Below are 22,163 nucleotides of genomic sequence, written 5' to 3'. Positions count from 1 at the left end.
ACAACTTGGAGAAGTTTTAAAATGTTTGGACTTATTTTGAAAGTTCTGTGAAAGATAAGAATGATCTATTCCAAGGCCAGGTGAACTGAAGGTCACAGCTAAGGTCTACACAACAGACCCCAGTAGGTCCAGCACAAGAACTCGCTCAGGATCTGATCAGCTCATCTTCATTGCTGTGGCTGCCCCTGCCTAAATTTGGGTTAAAGCTGAGTCCCTTTGACCTGGCACCTCACTGAGCCAAACAACCATAAATAATAGTTTGTCCCAAATACCAGTGGGGCAATGCCAAGGCAGGGGGCACAGGTCCTTCCCTGGCAGAGCCTTGTTGGAGAAGCCTTCTGAAAAAAGCCAGCAGAACAGCTCTGCTGCTGAGGGGAAGCTGAAGTTGCTGCAGGACAAGTGCACTCTCACTCCAGGAAATTTAAGGCACACTTTCTCCAGGTCAGAGACTATTTATTCTCTGTCTGGATCTTGTCACATTTCAGACTATCTCTAGTTAGAACAAAACCTGAACAGCTCTTGCTATATTTAACAAGGGATATCCCCAAGCTGCTCTTTATTGCTGCAGTACTTCAGCAGAGCATTCCTTGGGCTCTGCACGGACAACATTGTGGTTTGTGCCCCTGGAGTAATGAAAATCCCCTTCCTCCAGTCAGGAAAGGCTCCTCTTTGAAAATATAATTTCTTCCCGAAAAATGACTCAAAAAGACAGTATACATCTCTGGCTTCCCATCAGGGTGGGAGAAGAGTTTTTTGGTTGACATGTCTCATTTCTGAGCACGCTCTCCAGTGCCTCAGCCAGAGCCCTCAGTATAACTTTCTGCTGAGTCAGGCTGCTGGTTTATCCCAAATCCCAAATGGGTGGTTTCAAGTACTCCAGGCATTTTTCAAAGACAGTCTGAAAACCAGCCAAGCCCATGGTGGGGATGTAACCCTTCTCCCAACAGGTCTGCAGCTGGACTGGTTCTCTCCCAGGTCAGGCAGCTGCAGAGAGCAGCTGCCACCCCCAGGGACAACCCCCTTCTGTCCCCAGATTCGAGTGAACTTTGTGGTTTTTCCACAGCAGCAAATGATCCCCCTGGGGGTTATTTGACACCAAACTGCACTGGCTTGGCTGAAGGATTGAAGGGCCAAGGCCCATGTCAATATGCATTGACAGACATTAGTGGATGCAGGCTGGAGACCCCTCCCCAGCCCCAAGGTCCCCTCCAGCCATTTTCACTTGCTGCTTGAAAGTCACCCCTTCCCCAGCTCCTGTGTTTACATGTCTGTCTATGACAAAATAAAACAGAGCAAAGGCAACTGTGCAATGTAGAGATCCATTATGCTTTATTTACATGCGTCACCATCTCTTTTACAAACTAGATTACAATTTAAAATGGAATACACAAGGCAATATCTACTAACACCAAGTGGAGTAAGCACTGCGTCTCTACTTCATTTGGAAAGGGGCAGCTTTTGCTCCAAAACAAACTTCCTTCCAACCTCTGAGTAGCAAGGTAATATATTCCTCCAGGGCAGCATCTCTTTTCTTAAGATTTTTTTTGTTGTTTTTTTTTTTTTTTCTTTTTAAATATAAAATCCTCAGTAAGACTGCAACGTGAGAGTGTCTGCTTTCAAATGAAAGTACAAGATAGCCCAAATGAAAAGTATAAACTGTTCAGCTCTTCGGTATGTAAAGACGGCCATGCGCGATAAGGCTGTGGATTTAATATTCTTCCAATTTACATGGCTTGAAACAGAAACAGATAAAACAGTTTTACAGATACTGTATACATATTTTTTCCAATCATGCAACTTTTTAAAAAAAAGTTAAACATGTGAAGCCAAATGTACAATCCATTTTTTCCAACCCATAGTTACGAAATGTATCTGGTCCCCCTTCGCATCTGTTGGCAATTCCAAAGGTATATTGTGTACTTGAAACACTTACAGGACACCAATTGCCAAGCAATGATATAATTTTGGAGAAATACATGACCTAAAAGGTAACTTTTTTAAGCAATGGCACAAAAAATTCTGGAGTTGAGCAGTGTTTAACTATCCAATTACTCTTAAGAGATTTTTTTTTTAGAAAATGCGACTAGAAACTGAATGAATAAATAACACCTTTAGACATTTTGTTTAGACCAAGTGTTCAAAAGATACCCATGTAATTGTGACCTTGACCTTCATCTGTTTTACATGATTTCACAAGGAAAACTCCTAGGCATAAACATGTTCAAAGACTCAAAGGCCAAATTTTCATAAAGTAGGTTCCCCAAACTAGCTATTCAAGGCTTAATTTTGACACCTAAATAACTGGCCCTTTGAATTCAGGGAGATTTATTTAGCACCTCTGGAGTGAAGGGCCTTTGCTGGGTACCTCAGCAGGTGTAGAGGGAGATGACCTTCCCCTGGGGCTGGGGGGGACCTGTCACCTCCCCTTCCTTCAAGAAGCCATGAGGGCAGAGCAGCTTGCCCCCTGAGACCATGCTGGAGTCCCCAGTGTTTGGTGCCTGACATCAGGCACTTCTGCTTGAAAATTTTGGCCCCAAAACTGAGCAACAGAAACCAAATTAAACTGAAGAAGCTATCCAAGTCCATCCCTCTTCAGTGAGTGCTGGGATGTTCTCCAAAGCAGGGGCCCAAGCTGTCCCAGCCATGCCAATGGGAATGCTCCCCTTGACATTGCTGAGAGGCAGGTTAAGCCTTCCAGCCCTAATGCTTTTATTATTTGTTTTAAAAAAAACTTCTCTGCCATTGAAGAGCTGTCTCTAAACCAAATGTTTTTCCTCCATTTTCTGAACAGAGCAGGACATAGTTTTGTCTCTCATTTCTGCCAGTGGAAAGCAGTTCCTCTGAACCCAAGCAGGCTAAGTTGCTGGAACAGAGAAGAATTTGCAGTAATTTCATTAAAGCTTTCAACAGGCCTTCCCTTGCCTTTGACAAGAACTGAATCTGTACCAAGAAAAAAAATAAATTATGGAGTTTTGTCACTTTGGCCATACCATCAAGTCAGGTTTTACACATCTGTCAGTGATAGTGATCTGTCTTTGGGCAGCACCATGGGTCTCACTGGAGACTCATCTGTGCAGGGATCAAAAGCTGCACTTCAGCATGAGAAGCCACTGAGTGCACTCTGCTGACAGCCAAAACATGGCCCCAAAACAGGACAGCAGCTGCAGAGATGCCTCAGCAAAAGAAACATCAGAGGGAAGTCCTTCAGCATACACTCACATTTTGGGGTGTACCAGGAAGTTAATAATGGCACATGCTCAGAGGAGGCCAGTGATGAACTCTTGACCAATTTCAGTGAAAGGTGCCTGCAGCTGGACTCGGGTAAGCAGGGTACCCAGCTGTGCCACACAAGCATCCTGGGAAGCTGGACATGGGCAATGTGCACCAGCCAGCTCCAATGAATGCAAAAAACTAGGCCACATGCTAACAAACAGAACCCCTCTGTGCCAAAAGAAAAGAGAAGTTTTTTTAAAAGGCAAATGATAAATCCTTGGCTGCTTGGAAGAGTTGATATGTTACAGGCTATGCTAACCACAACTGCACAGAGCCTACACAGTCATAACTGGGGGGAGAAACCAAGAGGTGCATCTTTATGAGAGAACAGCATGGGGGCTATGGTACAAAACCAAAACTTCCATCACACTGGGAGCTGTTGTTTCACCAAAATCACCTCAGGGACCTGGAAAGCAAGGAGTGAGGAAGGGCCCATGGATGAGTGAGTGTTGGTGCATGACTGTGCATGTGCGGCGGCTGTGGCGAGAGGGAGTCACTCCACATTGCATGGGACACGGGTCGGTGGGAACTCATGCACTGAGACTTTGGGTTAAAATGCTAGTTTTGTTTTCCTAACATCCATGCATAATGATCCATTTCTGTACATAATAAAATATATTTATATATTTATATGCATAATGCTTTTATGCAAAGGAAAAAAAAAACTTCATATATCGCTTTGGAGAATTATGCATACACTGTCCTATTCAGAACCTCTTCATACCAAGTTCCTATGTACCACTGGTGTTTTCCCCTCTTTTTTGTATCCCTCCCCCCAGATACTAATAAAAAGTAATCAATCTTTCCAGATTATAGAGAGGATCTATACAGCACCATACCTTTTATTCATTATTATTATTAATTATTATTCATTTTACAAAAGAAAATCTTAGAAGCAAAATATATAAAACTGCCTTGTCTTTCAGTGCCATTTATCCTGCTACAATCTATGCTTATAGGAAAAGCCATTTGTATGATACTGTCACCTTGCCATTCCCACTCCTGCTTCTTCTGTCACAATGGATTATACATATTGAGAAGGAAAAAATAATCAAGGATATGTCCAAAACAACAACAATAAAAATAAACAGGATCACTAACGCCATAACACACCCTGCAGTGATCTGTGCCTCAGCTGCTGGCACTGTCACTGCAAGTCACCTGCCGATGCCCAGCCACTACTTTTCCTTTCATTTCTGTGTTTTCAACCACATCTCTACAGGTGACTACATCCAGCTTTTGTGGCAGCTCAGCCCATAGCTCCTCACCAGCTCTCTGGGGCAGTGAGGGCAGCTTTGCTAGGTAAGGCAGGAGGGGAGCCTGCTCCAGTGGGCAGGAAAGGGCTCCTGCCTCAGTGCACACGGGGGCGATGGCACCGGCTGTCAGTCCGTCCTCGTGAGGAAAGAGGAAAACTCACCAGCTTCCCTTGCTGTGCAACCAGCTCTGGGTTGACCCTTATGGAAAACAGGGGTGTACCATTAAACTTAAAGAATAAGAAAGAAATCAACCAACCAACCCAACAAGCAAACAGGTTACACACATCCCCTCTCTGGAATCCAGCTGGCTGACAGAACTACCAAACGCAGCATCTTCAGAAAACCCTGACACCTGAGCGGTGATGGGTTACGGTCATTCCCACACATGTGCACAGTGCCTCAGATTCCCCAGGGAAAGCAAAAATGATTAAAAATCTACTGAAATCAAACTGGAGGCTGTAGGGGGGAGGGTGGGCAGATAGGGGAAACCTCCAAAAAGAAAAGCCAACTTAAAACATCCCATAAACCATTAATATATTGAAACACCACATACTCATTGACAAGTAACTAGTGTAAAGGCTACACAGTGTGTTCTCAACAGGATGGTGCTGAACATTGTCTCCACAGCAGGTGCTTGGCCATCCCAGAAAAGGAAGATTTTGCATACTTCAGAATGAGTTCAGTTTTCAACAAAACAAGAAAAAAAAAGAAAAAGAGGGGGGAAAAAAAGTAGGTTCTTCACTCCAGTAAGGGGCCTATTAACAGTCTGCTTCATTAGGAAAATAATGCAGGGTTCACAAAGGTCGTAAGCTGTAAACAGTATCACTGTCCACTTGCTGACAGCAGATTTGGCAAAGGGTTCTCTCTCTACATCTCGTGTCAGTTTGAGGGCCTGGAAAAGAAAAAAGAAGAAAAGACAGTGAGATTATTGCATGTAGGGGAAAAAAACCCCACAACAAAAAAGGCAACCAAGCAAACCTCCAAACAAAACAGCTTACAGTGAGGAGCAATTTTAGGTGTGTTTGCACCCAGGAGCTTCAAACATATAGCAAGGAATAAGATGACCCTGCCTGAAAATACTTTTCCCTTGCCAAGGTTCAAGTGTTTCTTTGATGGCTTAGCTGCTCCCAAACAGGACAGGAAAAACCCTCTCTCTGATGAAAAATGATGGTCAAGTCTGATTTACAGAAACCCAGTGCACTGTCTATTTGTTAAGTATATTTTCAGGTAGAAGCAATGAAGGATCTTCCAGCTTTTTTCCATTTTTCACTATCACCTTTTCTCAGCATCACCAAAGAGCTGAATAAATCTTCTGTACATTTTTGACATCCACCACCACCCTTGAAGGACAGATGAAGAGGATGCTCAAGACAAACAATAAAGAGCAAAAAATTTCAGTGTGGACTTTGGAATTTTCCACTTTCCTGCTCACACAACACACCAGCAACAGTCAGGGTCCAGCTGGCTTTAAAAACTGGGTTAGGGTCTATCTTTTTCTGTAGCCAAGAAACTTCTCTGTGGAGAGAGAAGCGTGGGGAAGACACACTGGACACAGCATGGAGATGACTATGAAGTAACAGGACAAGTAGGTAAAACATTGAGTTCATTTCAACCAGGGGGACAGAGTTTTAAAGGTACTCAGTGGCTTAAAGACATAGGCAGGCACCACATGGGGTTTTGAAGTATGTACATTTAAACATTCCCATGAAATCCTCTCATATTTTCAGTAAGTCCACTTGGTAGACATCTGTGTTGCTGGGCATCTAGCTTCTGGCTCTGAAATGGCTTCTGAAAAATTATTTAGTCCCCTCACACCACTTACTACCTTTTGAGGATTTTACCCAAGGCAAAATATTGATGACTTTTTATACAGTGCAGGAACAAGGGGACACTGGCTGAAATCAAAAAGCCATTGAGTTGATTACAGGAATGTCTTTACTTTCAAAGGACCCTGCCAACAGGCACCTCCATGAAAAATGGTGAATTTAGTGGAACTACTGGTTTAACCAAGACAGGCATCTCCTGCAAGGAGGATCACTCAAAGACTGTCTCCTGTCTAAGGTGCCAAGTACTGATCCTATGATAACAATTTATTAAAATGACCTATTCTGATAATGCTAAATGATTGATGGAAATTTAATCATTTTGTCTCATGGTTATTAGAGCAACAGCGTGACAGCTGCTCCCTGCGCCATTAGGGGAGAACTTCATTCAGCACAGCTTAGGGAGCAGACAGATTGTGCATTTCACCCAAACAAAATTTGGCTTTAGCCTTAATTACGTGGAGGGGTTGGGGAAGACTGTTCTGTGAATAAAGGGATTTCCAACTGGATCAACATATTGATTTCTTCATTTTCAAAGGACAAATTAATGCTGGCCATTCATTAATGTGCCTGCCTGGCCAGGACTCCATTTGGTGTGCCCCCATGGCCCTAACAAGGTCAGCAGAAGACACCCAGACAGGCCTGGCAGCCCCCAGTAAAACCTGGCCAGTGGCTTGTAAGCAGCTCAAACAAGTGCAAGCCCATTTCTCTGCTTCTTAAAGCCTGAGCAGCAGAGTGGGCTGGAAATGAGTGACTTCCCAAAGCACAGCATCCTCTGAAGGCAAGGCTCGGGTCCTAAATGCCACAGCCCAGCAAGTCAGCTCCCACCCAGGCAGCTGCCAGTCATGCTGAGTGTGGGCTTAACTGTGGCACGTGTGAGAAGCCTTGCTGACATGAATAAAGTACTGATTAAAAATAAAAGAGTACAGAAACTCCCAATAAAGCACCAGAGTATTGCTTAACATTTAAATTAAAAATCTATGTGAAATATTATACTATGAAACTGAGTGATGAGAGAAAAACTGGAGGACAGGTTAAGTTGAGCATTTTTTGTGGAAGTGGCACTGCCAAATATTTTTTCTTCTGGGACCTGTACTTCAGACAGTGCCAACATTTTGGAGACAGATGCACAATTGAGGTGTGCATCACACAGCAGAACCAAACTATGTTCCATTTTCACAGCTCTGCTTACATGGATTTTGCAAATGGATTAAAAATGAAAAGAGCCAGATCAAAGTCTTAACCTGCCTGCCTTCGTATTACTCTGTTAAAGTCTGTAACAGACTCACACAGTCTTGCTTTCTGTCCCACCACAAAAAAGCCTGAGTTAGCAACCTGCTACCCCACAGTGATGAAAACTGTATCAAGGCAGGGAAACAAGTGCTCCAGCAACATCTCTGTTTATCACAGAATCATAGAATGGTTTGGGCTGGCAGGGACCTTACAGATTGTCTAATCCAATTCCCCTGAAGTGAGCAAGAACATCTTCAACTATATCAGGTTGCTCAGAGCCCCACCTAACCTAGCCTTGAGCAGTTTCAGGGATGGGTCATTGACCACCTCACTGCCCAGGCACCACAACCTGTTGTAGTGTTTTACCACCCTCATTGTAAAAAATGTTTTCTTTATATTTTATCTAAATCTACCCTCTTCTGGTTTAAAACCATTACTCTTGTCCTATTGCAAAAGGCCCTGCTAAAAGCTTTGCAAACAGTCATACAGGAGATGACATGCCCCTTTTTTCTGCCCTATTCTCTTCCCTCACATCCCCTACCTTGCTACTGACCAGTTACAAATGCTACTCTCATTCTACTCCACGGCCAAGTTCACTGGTTCTAATACCTCCCCAGTAACATTTCTACATCTCTGTCTCACATCATTCTACCACTTAACTGGACTCCCAAACCCCATGCCTGGACTCCCAAGCTTGTGCACCATCAGAGCAGCTCTGAAGAATCATTTGTCACCTGTTGTTTACTCCCCTTGATTGTCAACAATGAAGCACTGAAAATTTCTTCAGAACAGAAAAGTGACATGGCAATGCTCCCTAGAGTGGGGCACAGATAATGTGTCCTGATTTATCAGTGAGCCAACACAGCAACCAGCACATAAAGTTTTCTGTTGGAAGAAAAGCTGTGTGCTCCATTACACAATAATGGTATGAGCAACCCAACATGGACCTCCTGATTTGGCTGGAAGGTTTGTTGAGTGGATCTCATCTTGGAAAATATCACCCTTTAGAGGTCTGTAAAACAAGCATTCTCCCTGGGTACCACTTTGCAAAAACTCTCCAGGGATAGGAAATTCTAGTAACTCCTTTTACTGTCTAGACACTTGGGATGCAAACATTTTCAAGGAAAGTTGTGTCCTTTAGTGACAGATGTGCATTTGTTCTGGTGCCTCTGCCCTTCGATTTGTCATCGCCTCTAGCAACAGAGCTTCCACTCCAAAGTGGGAGTAGGCTCAAAAAGTAAGACTTGATTATGTGTGGTTATAAGTTAATATGCTGCCTGAGATTTCACAGCCAAAGACAGAAAAATACACAGAATTTGTTTAAAAACAAATATTACTGTGGTCTTTCCGTAACGACAAAATTACTGCATGAGATTTATATTTCAAGCACAATAAAAATTGGAAATCTCAAAGCCACAATGACACTCTACAAGCTTAGCACATGCTGCACTAGGATGGCCCTGTGCTGAGGGACAACACTGACTGAGGTGAAGGGACAAAGCCCAAAGACAAAAGAGCTAGCAACTTATTGTGACTTTACTTCCTGAACTTTCAGACATATTGCAACTTCGCTTTAAATTCTTTAAATTCTGCTCATAAAAAATAGATCTTTCCCAGCCCAGAACTGGGGGCACAGAATAAGGATTGAAGGATGCAAAGAGGAAGAATGCTAGCAGAGAACCAGGACTTATGGGAGCTAAAATGTTGCAGTGCTTGTAGCTGCACAAACATGTAAAGCACGAAAGTGTCTCTTCCTTCTGCTGCTGGTCTTCTTCCAAGGAACACTGCAAGCCATAGGAGGCAACCAAGTATTTTGGAAGTAAATGTAACTTAAGACAGCAGATCATTCTCTTATCCTGTACCAGCTTCCTGGAAAAGAAGGTCAGAACTGTAAGGAGCTGCCACAACTATTTATAAGCAGGTTATTCTGATATCCCACTGATCTACTGAATCATTTAAAGTCCAGGCTGGAAGGGATCAGCATCATTTTGGTCCAACTTTCTATTCAAGGCTAGACCTTAGGTGAGATTATTCAGGATCCTATAATGTATGGAGTATTTCCAGCACAGGAGAATTCACTGCTCCCCCGGGCAGTCCATTTTACCCACAAAAGTGGGTAAAGTCCCTTCTACCCATTTTACAGTTGAAAAGGAAACTGTGAACTCAAGCACTGTTGATATACAATTGCTGTTGAGAACCATCACATCTAGCTGGGTTTAATCCTCTGCCCTGGCCAGCACAGGAGAGCATAGATGCAGGACAACTTCTCTTCACAAGGTCATCAGGTTTGTTACTTGACAACCTTTTGATCAATTTTATCCCCTGAATCTTGTTCAGGAGTCCAATCCTGCTATTTATGGGTGACACTGCCAATGACTGAGACATCAGCCCAGGTGTTCAACACAGCCCTTTTTAGGCAGGATGCTGCTGGACTAGAGGAAGAAGGCCAAAAATACTTTCAAAATATATATATATATATATATATATATATATATACACATTTTTTAGGGGTAAAGCCCATCAGCTGGAATAACTGATCTTTCTTTAGACACTCAGGAGCACTGGGAATGAGATGTCTACTGTGGATCACAAAATGATGTGTAACTACTGCACCTGTGCAAGACCAGAGAAGGATTTTGCTCAAATTTTTGAATCTGAAGAAAAATCGTCACCTTTTAAAGTGAAAGGTACCTGCATGGCTAGAGACATCCTGAATTATGAGTCTATAGTGCTACAGAAATATGCCATGTACCTGTTATTCTGAATGTGCTCACAGACAGCTTCTTTTCCTTTGTCAGGTACCAAGCCTATTTTAAAAATATCTACCCTGCTTCCTCTGCAGTAAGTTGAAAATGAGAGACCCAATACCATGTTGATAAAAGGCCACATATCTTCTATCACAAGTGGCAGAAAAGGCAAAAGAGGAAAAGTCCTACCTCAAATCCAGATTTTATCTATATTTGTATGTAGGTAAAAGCCAGGAGATGTAGGCAGTGCAAGGAAAAAACAGGACATTCAGCTGAGTTGTAGAAGTGGATAAGCACAAGCCATTCTCCACAGCATCATCTGGGAAAAGTGTCCTTTTTCCTGAAGAAATGGCAGACAGCCATGGCTGCACAGCAGCTTCCGCTAGGCGAGCTGTGTCCCCATCCGATTCCTGCTCAGCAGATGTCCCCTCTGCCAGACTCCAATAACTGCCCCCCTGTGCAGCAATCTGAGTGGAAAAGCTGATTAAACAGCTCTGGCAGACGGGACCAGAGGGGGCATTCCCACCACCCAGCCACAGGTACATGATTTAACGGGGTCAGCGTCCCCACACACGGCTCGGGACTTGATCAGGGACAAGGATGATGGAACATCCTGCTGGAGATCCTTCACCATCGGCACCAGGAGCCCAGGGTGGCTCCTTCCTTCATCCCCTTTCCCCAGGCCAGGACAGAAAGGCTGGCTATCAACCACAGTGCTACTCAAACACGCACTCCCACTGCCCACACTGTACCTGTGCTTTTTGGCTGTCATCAACACAAGACTTAAACCTCTCCAGCTGTCAGTTCATCACCTGGGCTGAGTGCCCAATTGCTACGAAAAAAAGATCCTGACCTTTCCTCAGCTGCATGACGCTATGTTTCTAAAAAGGAGCTCTTATTACGCACTTCTTCAAGAAAATATGCTTTCATGGGGGCTATTTAAAAGTCTGGCTCAGAGGAAGGAATGAACAAAGAAAAGCCACCTGTAACCAGCCCAGTTATCAGGCAAACCACATATCGAGGGACCAACTCTGATCTGCAGCTCTAAACAATCATTATGGCTCATTCACATGAGACAGACGATTTGCAAAGACTCATTCTGTAACAAAACCTGTGCGCTGCTGATCCAAGGAGGAAAGCACTGGGGAGACCAGTTGATGCGGGCTGTTCTAAAAATATCAGTTTGTGCTGTCATCTGGTGAGAGTATGTCATCCTGTAATCTTAGCATCTGCAGGGACAGCAAGTTTCTGCCTAATTATTGCTGCTGAATCACATGACAAAGCATGAGGTTCTAAAAAATACATCTATATAAAACACCAGCAGGAGAACACCCAAACCACAGGATAAGGCCACTGTCCTGGCTTCAGCTGCTTTACACTCACAACACAACACAAGCCTGTGGAGGCAATCCTGGTTCTTACAGATCTTTTCCCTAGGTTAATAAAACCCCAAACAATAAACCCAGATTAAAAACATACCAGAACAAAAAAGCCCTACTCCCAGAAGGAGTGAACAATTCATTGTGTTTGTGTGTGAACTTCTGCTGTCTTAACACAGCAAAAGTCACAGCATCCCTGCAAGACCAGGACTGGCTGGCCTCTGTATGCAAGGGGTTTTGATGAGCTTCAGTGGGACCTCATGGGTTTGCCCAATGGGGTTTGCCCAGATTCCTCCCCTCCTCCTCCCCAGCAGCCATGAGCAGAGAGATTTTTCCTGTGCCACTGATGTGTTCCCCAGCCACTGAGGAGCCTGTTCAGGGCAGGGCTTCCTTGGAGTTGAAGGGATCCCTGTTCCCCACAAAATACATTTTCTACATAGATATTTTTGTTCAAAGACTAAACTTGGCATGTGTGGAGTTCAACTAGTCACAAAACCACCTTTCAAAATCTAGGCTGGCAGAAACAACATTTAAATGTTACAAGTGCCACCACCTTAACCACTAGCCTAGTAGAAATGGAGCAGAAGAATGTGCTGCTCTTGAATTTCCCTTAGATTTTTTACAGGCAGACAGCCTCACCTCAGCTCTATATAGGAAACTTGGCAGCCCTATCCCTAAGACCTCATTTTTGAAAATAAGAGAGAAGCAAGTGCAGCTGTGGTCCTGAGGCTGTCACAGGTCACCAGGTAAGAGGCCCAGTAACTCAGCTTTTATGGACAGAAGTTTTCTGGCAGAAAACAAAAATCATCTTCTTTGTGGTAAATTGTACAGAACTCTCTGATTCAAAACACAATCCAAATGGAAATCTCTGACTACCTACGATGGCATTGTAAACATGAAATAACCCTCAGACCTATTTGTCTTATGTATGAATTGTACACAGAAAAAGCCTGAACACCAATTAACAAACTGGCAAGTAGTCCAAGCTGATATGAACTAATGAAAGACTAACAGACCTTTTGTTAGGTTTCCTAAGATTTTTTTTTTCACCAAAGATGTTAATAATCGAGTGTGAACATTACATGATACTGCTATTTGCAGCTTGTGTATTCTGCAGTAAGAAAATGTGGGACCTAGATGATACTAGTGGAAAATGAGTGACTTTAACTGATCTGTCGAGTATTTTACATGTAATTTTCAAATAAGTCAATGTGAGTCCTGCATAGCTCTGTTACAGAGCCCAGAGGCATCCTGATAAATGACACATTGAAATCTCTATCAGAAGATGCAACTTAGGTGAGTTTTTCAGACTATGACACCAACTCAAGAAGTTCCTGTCCTGCTCATGCCGAGCCTTTCTGCACCCCATGCCCAACCCTGCCAGCATTGCTTCCTGCATGATTACACTGTAAACTGGATCACTGAAACAATCGAGGTAAAAGCAGCTTCTTGCATGGGTTTTGGTGCTGGAGAAAACATTTGCCCATGCAGCAACTGCTCCCCAGCTCCTGACCTTTCAGGCAGCAGCACAGGCCCTGAATATAGTCTTCCCTGATGCTCTGTTTTGGGGTTCCTCTTCAGCAAAAGCCAAGTCCCTTTGGACTTGTCAGGTGAGACGGACCCCAGAGCAAAGTGCAGAGCTGTGGGAATCCCAGACTAAGAGAAGGACCCATTAATCTCCAAATAAAAGGTATTCTAGAGACAGGTGAGGGAATAGTGATGTCTATTTATTGCTAAACACACTGAAATACCAAGGTGATGATTGTCTGAGTGGGTGGAGGGCATTAACCAGTGCTTTTGGAAAGCACATAGAGATGGAGGAACAGAGGTCCCAGGCAGTAAAAGAGGAAAAAATATGGTTGAGTGAACACAGCAAGAAAAATAATATATTTTCTCCATTCTGTCTTGCAAGAGACAAAAAACCAAACCAAACCAATTCATTTATATGCCTCAATGAGGGCCTCTGAAAGGCTGGGCATGGGCAGCCTCACAGGTACAGGCTGGTGGGGTGGGATTGGGCAGGATTCTTTGCAGGGACCACACACAGGCTTGTGTGCAGCAAACGTGCACTAAACCTGCAACAGTGGCATCTCCTGCAGGGTTTTTTAATTTCCCTATGAAGAAACTGTAGTTGATTTTCTTCCAAAGTAAACCTCCCTCTATGCCTAAGTATGTGTATTTGCCTTCTTTCTTTTCTTCCTGAAAATTGACTCCAATGTTTTTCTTATTTTTAATAGAAAACACAGCACTTGCTATTCCTAGGTAGGCCAATAATCCATTGTAACTGCTTTTGCCTGCCTGCAAACACACCTGGCTACCCTTGTGAAACGGATTTAGCATAAGCAATTGCCAGGTTGTTCTGCCGAAAGCGTTCCCTGGTCTTTGGGCTTGTAAAGGTTCATTACTGGGGTCATGAACATTGCTGAGAGAAGATTTTAATTCAGGGATCCTTAAGCTGCAGTGGAGAAGTAACCAAGAAAAGCAATTCAGAATGATGGTATCTGATGTCACGTGAGAAGCCGTTATCAAAATATGAGATGCTCATAGGGAGGCAAACTCTCAAACAGTGCTGCTTAACAGATGAGGAAGGGTGCATGATGAACCAGCTCAGCAGAAATCATCTGTGCCTGCACCTGATACCGCAGGCACCCCGCAGCAGCCGGTCCACTTGTCAGGGAGAGGGAGAGAGGCTTCCACAGATGACTGGACAGTAATGCGCCGAGGAGAGCTGTCTCTTTAATAAATCTGTCCTCTGCAATGAGACTCCGCTCACACAGATGTGTCAGCTCCTTTATTCGGAGGGAGCAGCCTGAAAAAGATCATGGCAGCTATGCTTTCCCTGGATGCCAGAGGCTGGGGTGAAGAGGCAGAGGGAGCATCAATGAGGATGTGGGTGCTGTGTCTCCTCCACGCTGCCCACGCAAGTCCCCCTGCGGCAGCTGCTACCTACACGCAGCACGCAAAGCTACGGAAGCAGGAGGCTGCCCTATCTGCCTGTGCCAAGCAAAACTGTCAATAATATCCATTTTTCAGGGCCCATTTGACAGATTGTACTGATGAATGTTGTACAGCAATAAAGTTCCTTTTTTTAATTGTACAAAGAAGGTTTCTAAATCTAAGAAGCTCATGCACCTGAAGGAAGAGAGAACTGGTCAGCATGACCTGCTGCAAACTTTTGCATCCTCAACCTCGAATCAATTCTCTTTTTTCTCCCCTTTCTTTTCCTAAATTCTCCATTGCTGGAACTGAAGAAACCCCAAAATTTATCTGTGGCCCTGGTATTGCCAAGCTGCTGCCTTGCTCAGGGTCCATGGAAAATGCAGTGTCCTTTACAGCTCTTCTCCACAGCCTGTCTCCTGGCTGTGCACTGCAATGCTCTCACTAAGAGTGAGAAGATGTGCAAGAACCAGAGGAAATCCTTCCACTGACAGAGAAAGGACTGTGCACACCAACCACTCCATCAGAGCACGGCAGCTTTGCAGATTGATTGAAAGGAGGATGCCTGGGCAACCCTGTTCTCCCTCACAGAGAGTAGATCACAGCACATCTCCTGAGGAGCTCCATACACACAGGAAACAGGAAAACATTCTCGAGGTTCACCACTGCTGCTTACCTACCACAAAGCTTCCCCTTGAACATCTAACTGTGAAACAGTGAATGAAAACGCAATTAAAGATGAAAGAAGAAAATTAGGCACTGTAAAGTTGGAGGACACTGACTCCTTCTTTCCGTCCTTCGCCTGGAAAATAAGAAAGCTGGAAGTAACCTGTAAACTGAATGAATGCCTCATATAACCTCACCACTGAGATGCTCTACATACTATTCTGAAGTTAATAGAACACTTTCAATAATTTATAGCTAACCTTTTATCCTACTACATTCTGAAATTTACTCCCTTATACTAACAAATAAACAAAGGAGAAAGGGCACTTTGTGTGGCACCTGCCCTATGAGTCAGGGAATATGTATGTGTGAGCAGGCAGAGGTATGGGCAGGATCCTGCAGAATCACAAAAGGATGATAGAAACAATGATTATAAGTCCCCAGCTGTGGAAAATAAGCAATGGAAAAATATATACCAATCTTGAAAAAAATTAATCTGAAGAAGCTAACATTTAAAAAACACCTATGTCAGAACCCAAATCTAAAGACATTCTCTCAGAGGAGTCCAAAAGAAAGAAGTATCTACCCCATTCAGGGGCGGTGAGAGGAGGACAACAGTTATTGCATATTTAAACATTAAGTAGGCTAGGACATCCCATCAATATATAATTCCTCCATTTGATACCTTTTATCTTGGCCAAAAAATACAATTTTATGAAAAACCAAACCCAAACAACTTACTAGTGTTGCTATGCCACAGCAGCAGCACAGCTCTGATTCTGTCCAGATCTGTCCCACACACCTGATCCCCAGTGAGGGCTCTGATCTTGCAAAGACACTCTCCCTCCTCCCCTGCAGCAACACTGCTCCACTGACTGCAGAGCCCCTTGCCCCATCCCTGTGTAACAGCTTGGCTACATGTGGCATTGGCTGCAAGAAAGAATCCATCTGTTGCGACTTCAAAGAAGGCGAGTTAGGGCTCTGCGATTCCTAAAACCACAAATATTTCACCTTGGTTTGCCTGATTTGTCATTAACATTTCTCATGCCTAAATTAAGAAGGGCGCTGAGCACCAGATGCGTGCTGACAGTGTAGCAGTCGAGCAGCTTTTATAGCTTAGCCTTGTTTCCCTCCACACGTCCACGTTTCTTGGTTGTGCCTGTTGCATACTAACACACAGCAAGCCATCACAAGCCAAATTACTATTATTAGTGTGCACTAACTATTAAGGGTTTGGTGCAAACTCCAATAAAACTAAGGAACCAATTATTTTACCACATCTATGGGGCACTGACCTGTTTGCCCGTTTTCCCTGTTCTCAAAGATCCTTCAGCCTGGTACCCAACTCTGTGATGAAGCCTGTTTAGCACCAGTGAAGTTCCCCACATTCAGACTGACAACGTTCTGAGCTGAGATGAGGGAATCAAAGTTAAAATCCAGCCCATCGGCATCCATGAGTTCACTGCGGATAATGGACTCCATGTCACACTCCAGGCTCCCGTTGAAAATGTCCAGGTCCAAGTCACTCGGGAATTTCTCATGCCCCATGACCGGGAGGTTCACACCAGAGTACAAAGAGGAGCCTGACAGCGGGTCAGAAAGTGTTTGCATAGACTGATTGACAGGTGACTGCTGATGTTTGGAGGATCCCAAGCTGTTGGAGTCACTCAAGCCTATGTTACTGATGGAATTGGACAAGGCACGGCTGCCGCTGAGAGAGGAGCTGTGGGACTGGTGCTGGTGATGGGACAGGTTCTGATTGACCAGACCGCCCTGGCTGGACTGCGCAGCAAACGACATCATGGGGTCGTTGCGGAGCATTATATTCCTGCGGGAATTCTGGGCGGACACAGCTGTGCTGGCTTGTGACATGAGTGGGTCAGACTGTGTCATCATGACATCGCTGTGACTCAGCGCGTCAGAGGTGAGGAGATCCTGCAGCGTTTGGTTGTTGTAATGAGAAATGGAAGAGAAGGTGGCCTGCTTGTTCTCCTGAATTGTCTGCATGGGTGACTGGCGGAGGGAATTCAGGGATGACGGCCCGAACACAGCATTGTTGAAACTGCTTGATGGGGAGCCCAGCCCTGAACCTTTGGAACCATAAGGAAAACTGGAGCTTCTCTGCATCATCCCTCCTGTGGGAGATTGCTGGGAGGGAGGGAGTGTTATATTGTCCAAGAGATCATCCATGAGGTTATCAGTCAGTCCATCATTCAAGTTCATTGTCCCAGCCATATCAGTCAACCTAGGCAACTCCACAGTACACGGTTTGTTTACTGATGGGGACAAGCTTGATGGACTACTGTACAGCATGGGAGAAAGTGGAGCATCATCATCTTGAACATCATCGAGCTCGGTGCTCGCCAAAATTGGTGACAAGCGGCCACTGATCGTACTGGCGTTGGAATTTGTACGGGAGCGAAAATCTGTCCATGCATCCAGCTCGTCGCTGCTGCGGGAGGTGGGGCTCCCTGGCCACTTGGAGAGCTGGGAAGGGCTGTCCTCGCTCGTCTCCTGGGCTGTCTGCAGGGCTGCCTTTTTCTTTGCCGCCCGCCCTCTGCTCTTGGTGTACTTGTTGCTGTTGTCCATTGACACAGCGCGTCTCCGGGGCGCCTTGCCGCCTTTTCCACCATCTGGATTGATCATCCACCAAGAGCTTTTCCCGGTGCCTTCATTCTGCACCCTGACGAATCGGCTGTGGAGTGACAAGTTGTGCCGGATGGAATTCTGCAGGAAAGGAACAAAATAAAACGTCAAGATTGGCACCCCACTTCTTTTAAACCCCGAATCTCAACCATTAAATCAACGTCCCATGATAAAAGCAACATGACTTAAACCACTGAACTATCCTGGACATCTCTGTGAATTTCTCTGGTGCTGGATACGAGAGGGCTGGAGTGTGACTGTGGCATGGCAGTGTCCTGCTGTAAAGCAAGCCCCAGGCTTGCACTAACTAGCTGGGCATTCCTTGTGCATATCTCTACATCCCTAAAAGTCTTATCCTAAGAAAAGGAGTATGACATTCCTGCCCCGAAAGGAGCTAGATGTTTCTCCCTTACTTTTGACTCAGGACAGACTATTACTATCAGTAATCTTGCCATCAGTTCCTTGAAATAAAAACTGCAAAGGCACAACAAAAATCTGGCTGGAGGGGTAGTCACACTCATTGCAGCCTCTGCAAACGTCTTTATAATTCTTCAGGGCACGTGTGCTGTATATTTCTTACAATAATTCCTGAGAAAACTGCAAGTGCTGTTGCTCCTCTCCCACAGGCACTCTGTGCATGACTAAGCTATACTTTCTCTCTTGATTAGAGGCACCAGAATTATGCCCATACGGCAGTAGCTGGCCAGCTGTCCCCTCACTATAGCATCCTCACAGTCTCCAAAACATGATGTGACACAGTAGGCAACGATACCCCTGTCCCCGTTAGCTGCTGGATACGGAGCTGTATAAAGCTGCTGTACTCAGATGGATACTCCATGCTGTACAGGATGCTCTGAAATACTCAGGGGAGCCTGCACACAGCCTGCTCTTGCATCCTACCTGCCTGCACTAGTCAGCAGCATCAAACTGCCCAAACACCACGTTGGCTCAAACCGATGATAATCCCCTTAGAATCAGAAAGGGCCTGAGAAAACCAGCCCAGGGTACCCCAGAGAAACAGCACCAGATTTAAACCAAAATAACTGACATGAAAATCCCACTCTGCTCATCCTGCTGATCCTGTGCTTAAAATATGGATCAAAGAAGGGAAAAGCAAATAGTATTTGTTAGTGTGAATGCTTCCAAGTTTGGTAAACCAACATTTTTTTCCCATGTGGAAGTCAAAAGATTTTTGGAGCTATCCCATATTCCTTTCAAAAAAACCCTTGTGCTACTCCTCTAAGTTTAAAGAGTGCAGAGTCATTGTTTCTTAAATTTTGGCAATTACCGGGTGTATCTATGAAGAGGATAAAATCGCATTTGTCCTATCAACATCTTTTTAAAACACAGTTAGCAAGACTGCAAAACAATCAAACCATTCAGAACAAGCATCCTTTGTTTACAAAACACTGAAGAAACTTCAGATTTAATTAGGCAAAGAATGAATCGATCTACAAATCATCTACTAGCACCTCAACATTTGCATCCTTAGGAGAAATGGACTCTTGACATAAATAAACTGGAGATACATATAAAAAGTACAGCCCAGCTTTTTTAAAAAACAATCCTTTTCAGCCTTTCTTTCCCCACTGTTGAGCATTGTGGTTTTTGTCAGATTGCGAAATGGAAAACATGCCTGAAGTTCTCGCACGCAGACAGCAGACGTGGTTGTGATTATCACTTAATGAAAAGAGAAATCATATGGACCATGCTTCAAAACAGCAACTGTTATGTTTTAAACAATTTACACAAAGCAGCTGATCAGACTTTGCTGACATACTCATGAGAAGTTTGAGTCAGTGTCTCAGCTATAAACATGTCCATTTCAAAATATGGTGAACTGAGTTGCACCATAATAGTTCTTCAGTCTAAGGAGAAAATAAGCTTTTTATTGTTTAATTGATGACATTTTAACCACATTTTGAGTCTGGCAACAGTCTAATTTCTAATAACTAGGCACCACTCCTTACTTCCTCACGTTTCTCACTGTAAAACTGGCTGAAGAACTGATGTTTGTTTTCTTTAAATAACCTTTCTTGAAATTCCAGCTTGTACTGCATCTCTGCAGGTAGCTCCCACCCTCACTCCCTGTAACTTCCATGGACAACCACTTGTGAGAACTGGATGGATTTCTACATGCAAAGTCCACACTAGGTTTCAAAAGCCATATGAACCATGCTGTTCCCCAACTAAAAATGTTTGGTGTAAAAACACATAGTATCATGACTCTGGCTAATGAAAAATAAATCTTAGAGAGGAGAAACACCTGAGGTGGCATACGCAGCATGCCATGCACAGCTTCAGATATAAAAGCACTCAGTGGAAGTGCCAGCAGCTAAGAGTTTTCAGCCTATAGTATTCTCATGAAAGGGCTTATTTCTGCTGCTGGTATCCATAGTGTGAAAGTATTTGGCATAAAACCATGAAAAATTCTAAATGGTAAAACTGTGAGACTGAGGCACCTTTCAGGATGAGGACTCCTGCATGTGTGGATATGTATGTGCACATGTGTAATTTTCTTCTTATTATATATTTTTGCTCAGTGTTGGTTTTACAAATAATAAAAGAATGTAACAATTCTGCATTGAAAATTGGTGGTTATAAAAAAACCAAGCAGTTTGTTTTCCTTTACATTAAGCACTATGCCACTTAAAATCCTGCTTCTGTTTTTCTTTGCTTTTCTTCTGCAAGAAGATTTTCTTAAGCATAATTATGGGCCAATTTATTTCTGTGTACCCCATCTCCACCCTCTGTTCAAACACTGCCTTAAAACCCACTTCTTTCACGTAACCTCCCCCACTGACCTCTTCAGCAAGAGCATCTGAGTTTTTTGGTTTCTCCTTCTGTTGGATGCCCTGCCAAATCAAATCAGGGCTGGATCCTATTATCCTTTCTCATGCATGTTTTGCTACAGAAGCCACCAGGACTGACAACTCACATCAGTAAAGGCTGTTGCACTGTGCTACCAGGTGGCAATCTGGATGGAAATAACTGTATTTTCTACCTGTTTCAAAAAATATTCCCATCTGCTTAAAAGATAGGAAAGGTATATGGGGACAATCATTCCTCTCAACCACGTGCATTACTAATATATGACCATGCAACAAACCACAAAGGAGGTGGGGAAACAAAGAAAACACAGTTTATCATTTGAACCCACTGCTGATGAAATTAATGGGGATTTGTCTTTGACTTATGCAGGAGATGAATTAAGCAACGATGATGGAAACTTAAAACATTTTTCCATGCCAAAAAGCAATGAGAAACTTTAAAAGATCCATAAAGGAACTTCCATCATCTGTCCTGGAGACCATATGCAGATGGGATAGATGCTGGCCAGACTGCAGACAGCTCAGATACCACCAATGGGTACAACATATGGACTGTACTCGAGCAGAGTAAAAAAGAAATATGATGAGCTCCTCCCTTTATTAGTGTTACTATTTATACTGGACTTGAAGCATGTCCTGCACTCTGCTGAAGCCAGAAGACTGAGGTTCAGGCAGATAACATCTAGAGCATTGTGTACTGCCATGAGGCCAGACCAGCTGGGTTGAAGTCCCCTTTGAAAGTGGTCCTGCAAGAAGAGGGACTGTCCCTGGAGACAAGCAAGACTCAGGGCAGAGGAACACAGGAGATCAGGCAGAATTGGTGTGAGCAGAGGGTGGTGCAGTGCCACAGACAAGCAGTGCTGCTGTCCTGCCTTGGCTTAGCTGATGGCACCAGGAGAACGGGTGAGCTGGGTGCCCAGAACAGCCAGGGCAGCACCAGTGCTTACTTCACTTTCCCCAAACTCAGGCTCTCAGCTTCAATAACTGTTGATTCACTGCACTGTGTTTTATTCACTTCATACTCCTTGAGGGATCCAGCTACACTTTGCTCACAAGAAAATCCCCCAAGATCAGCTACCATGTCCTAATGATCTGACTCTCTCTCAATATTTTGGTAAGAGCGGAAACAGGCAAGCTGACAGAGAGAACACTCAAACATTTCCAAAGTGCCATATCCCTAATTTGATACAAACAACTGAATCAGTCTCCCAAGGAGGCTGGGACTGCATGTTATTTCAACACTCAGACCCAGTCAGACAACAGCAGCAAATGCTTGAGCTTTTAAAATGGAGGAAATTCCCCCTCCCTGTGCCCATTTCAGCCTCTTCCAAGCCATGTTTACCTTGTGGAGCCTGTCCACTAACTCAGACAC

The 22,163-nt window shown here is 44.1% G+C and overlaps 1 protein-coding gene across 1 annotated transcript in view; it reads right to left on the bottom strand.

Annotated features, from left to right (window-relative positions):
* Positions 1 to 1,305: 1,305 nt before the first annotated feature.
* The window catches only part of FOXO3 (forkhead box O3), an 88,272-nt gene continuing 67,414 nt past the window's right edge, over positions 1,306 to 22,163 (bottom strand). The window contains exons 2-3 of the mRNA XM_079298716.1: positions 16,610 to 18,041; positions 1,306 to 5,421 (exon numbers count right to left, since the gene is read on the bottom strand). Coding sequence (XP_079154842.1) covers positions 16,644 to 18,041 — 1,398 coding nt within the window. The 3' untranslated portion in view covers positions 1,306 to 5,421; positions 16,610 to 16,643. The remainder of the gene's footprint in view (positions 5,422 to 16,609; positions 18,042 to 22,163) is intronic.

The sequence above is a fragment of the Erithacus rubecula genome (assembly GCF_903797595.1).
Source record: "Erithacus rubecula genome assembly, chromosome: 2".
Lineage (NCBI taxonomy): Eukaryota > Metazoa > Chordata > Aves > Passeriformes > Muscicapidae > Erithacus > Erithacus rubecula.
This window is presented reverse-complemented; position numbering and strand designations above follow the sequence as displayed.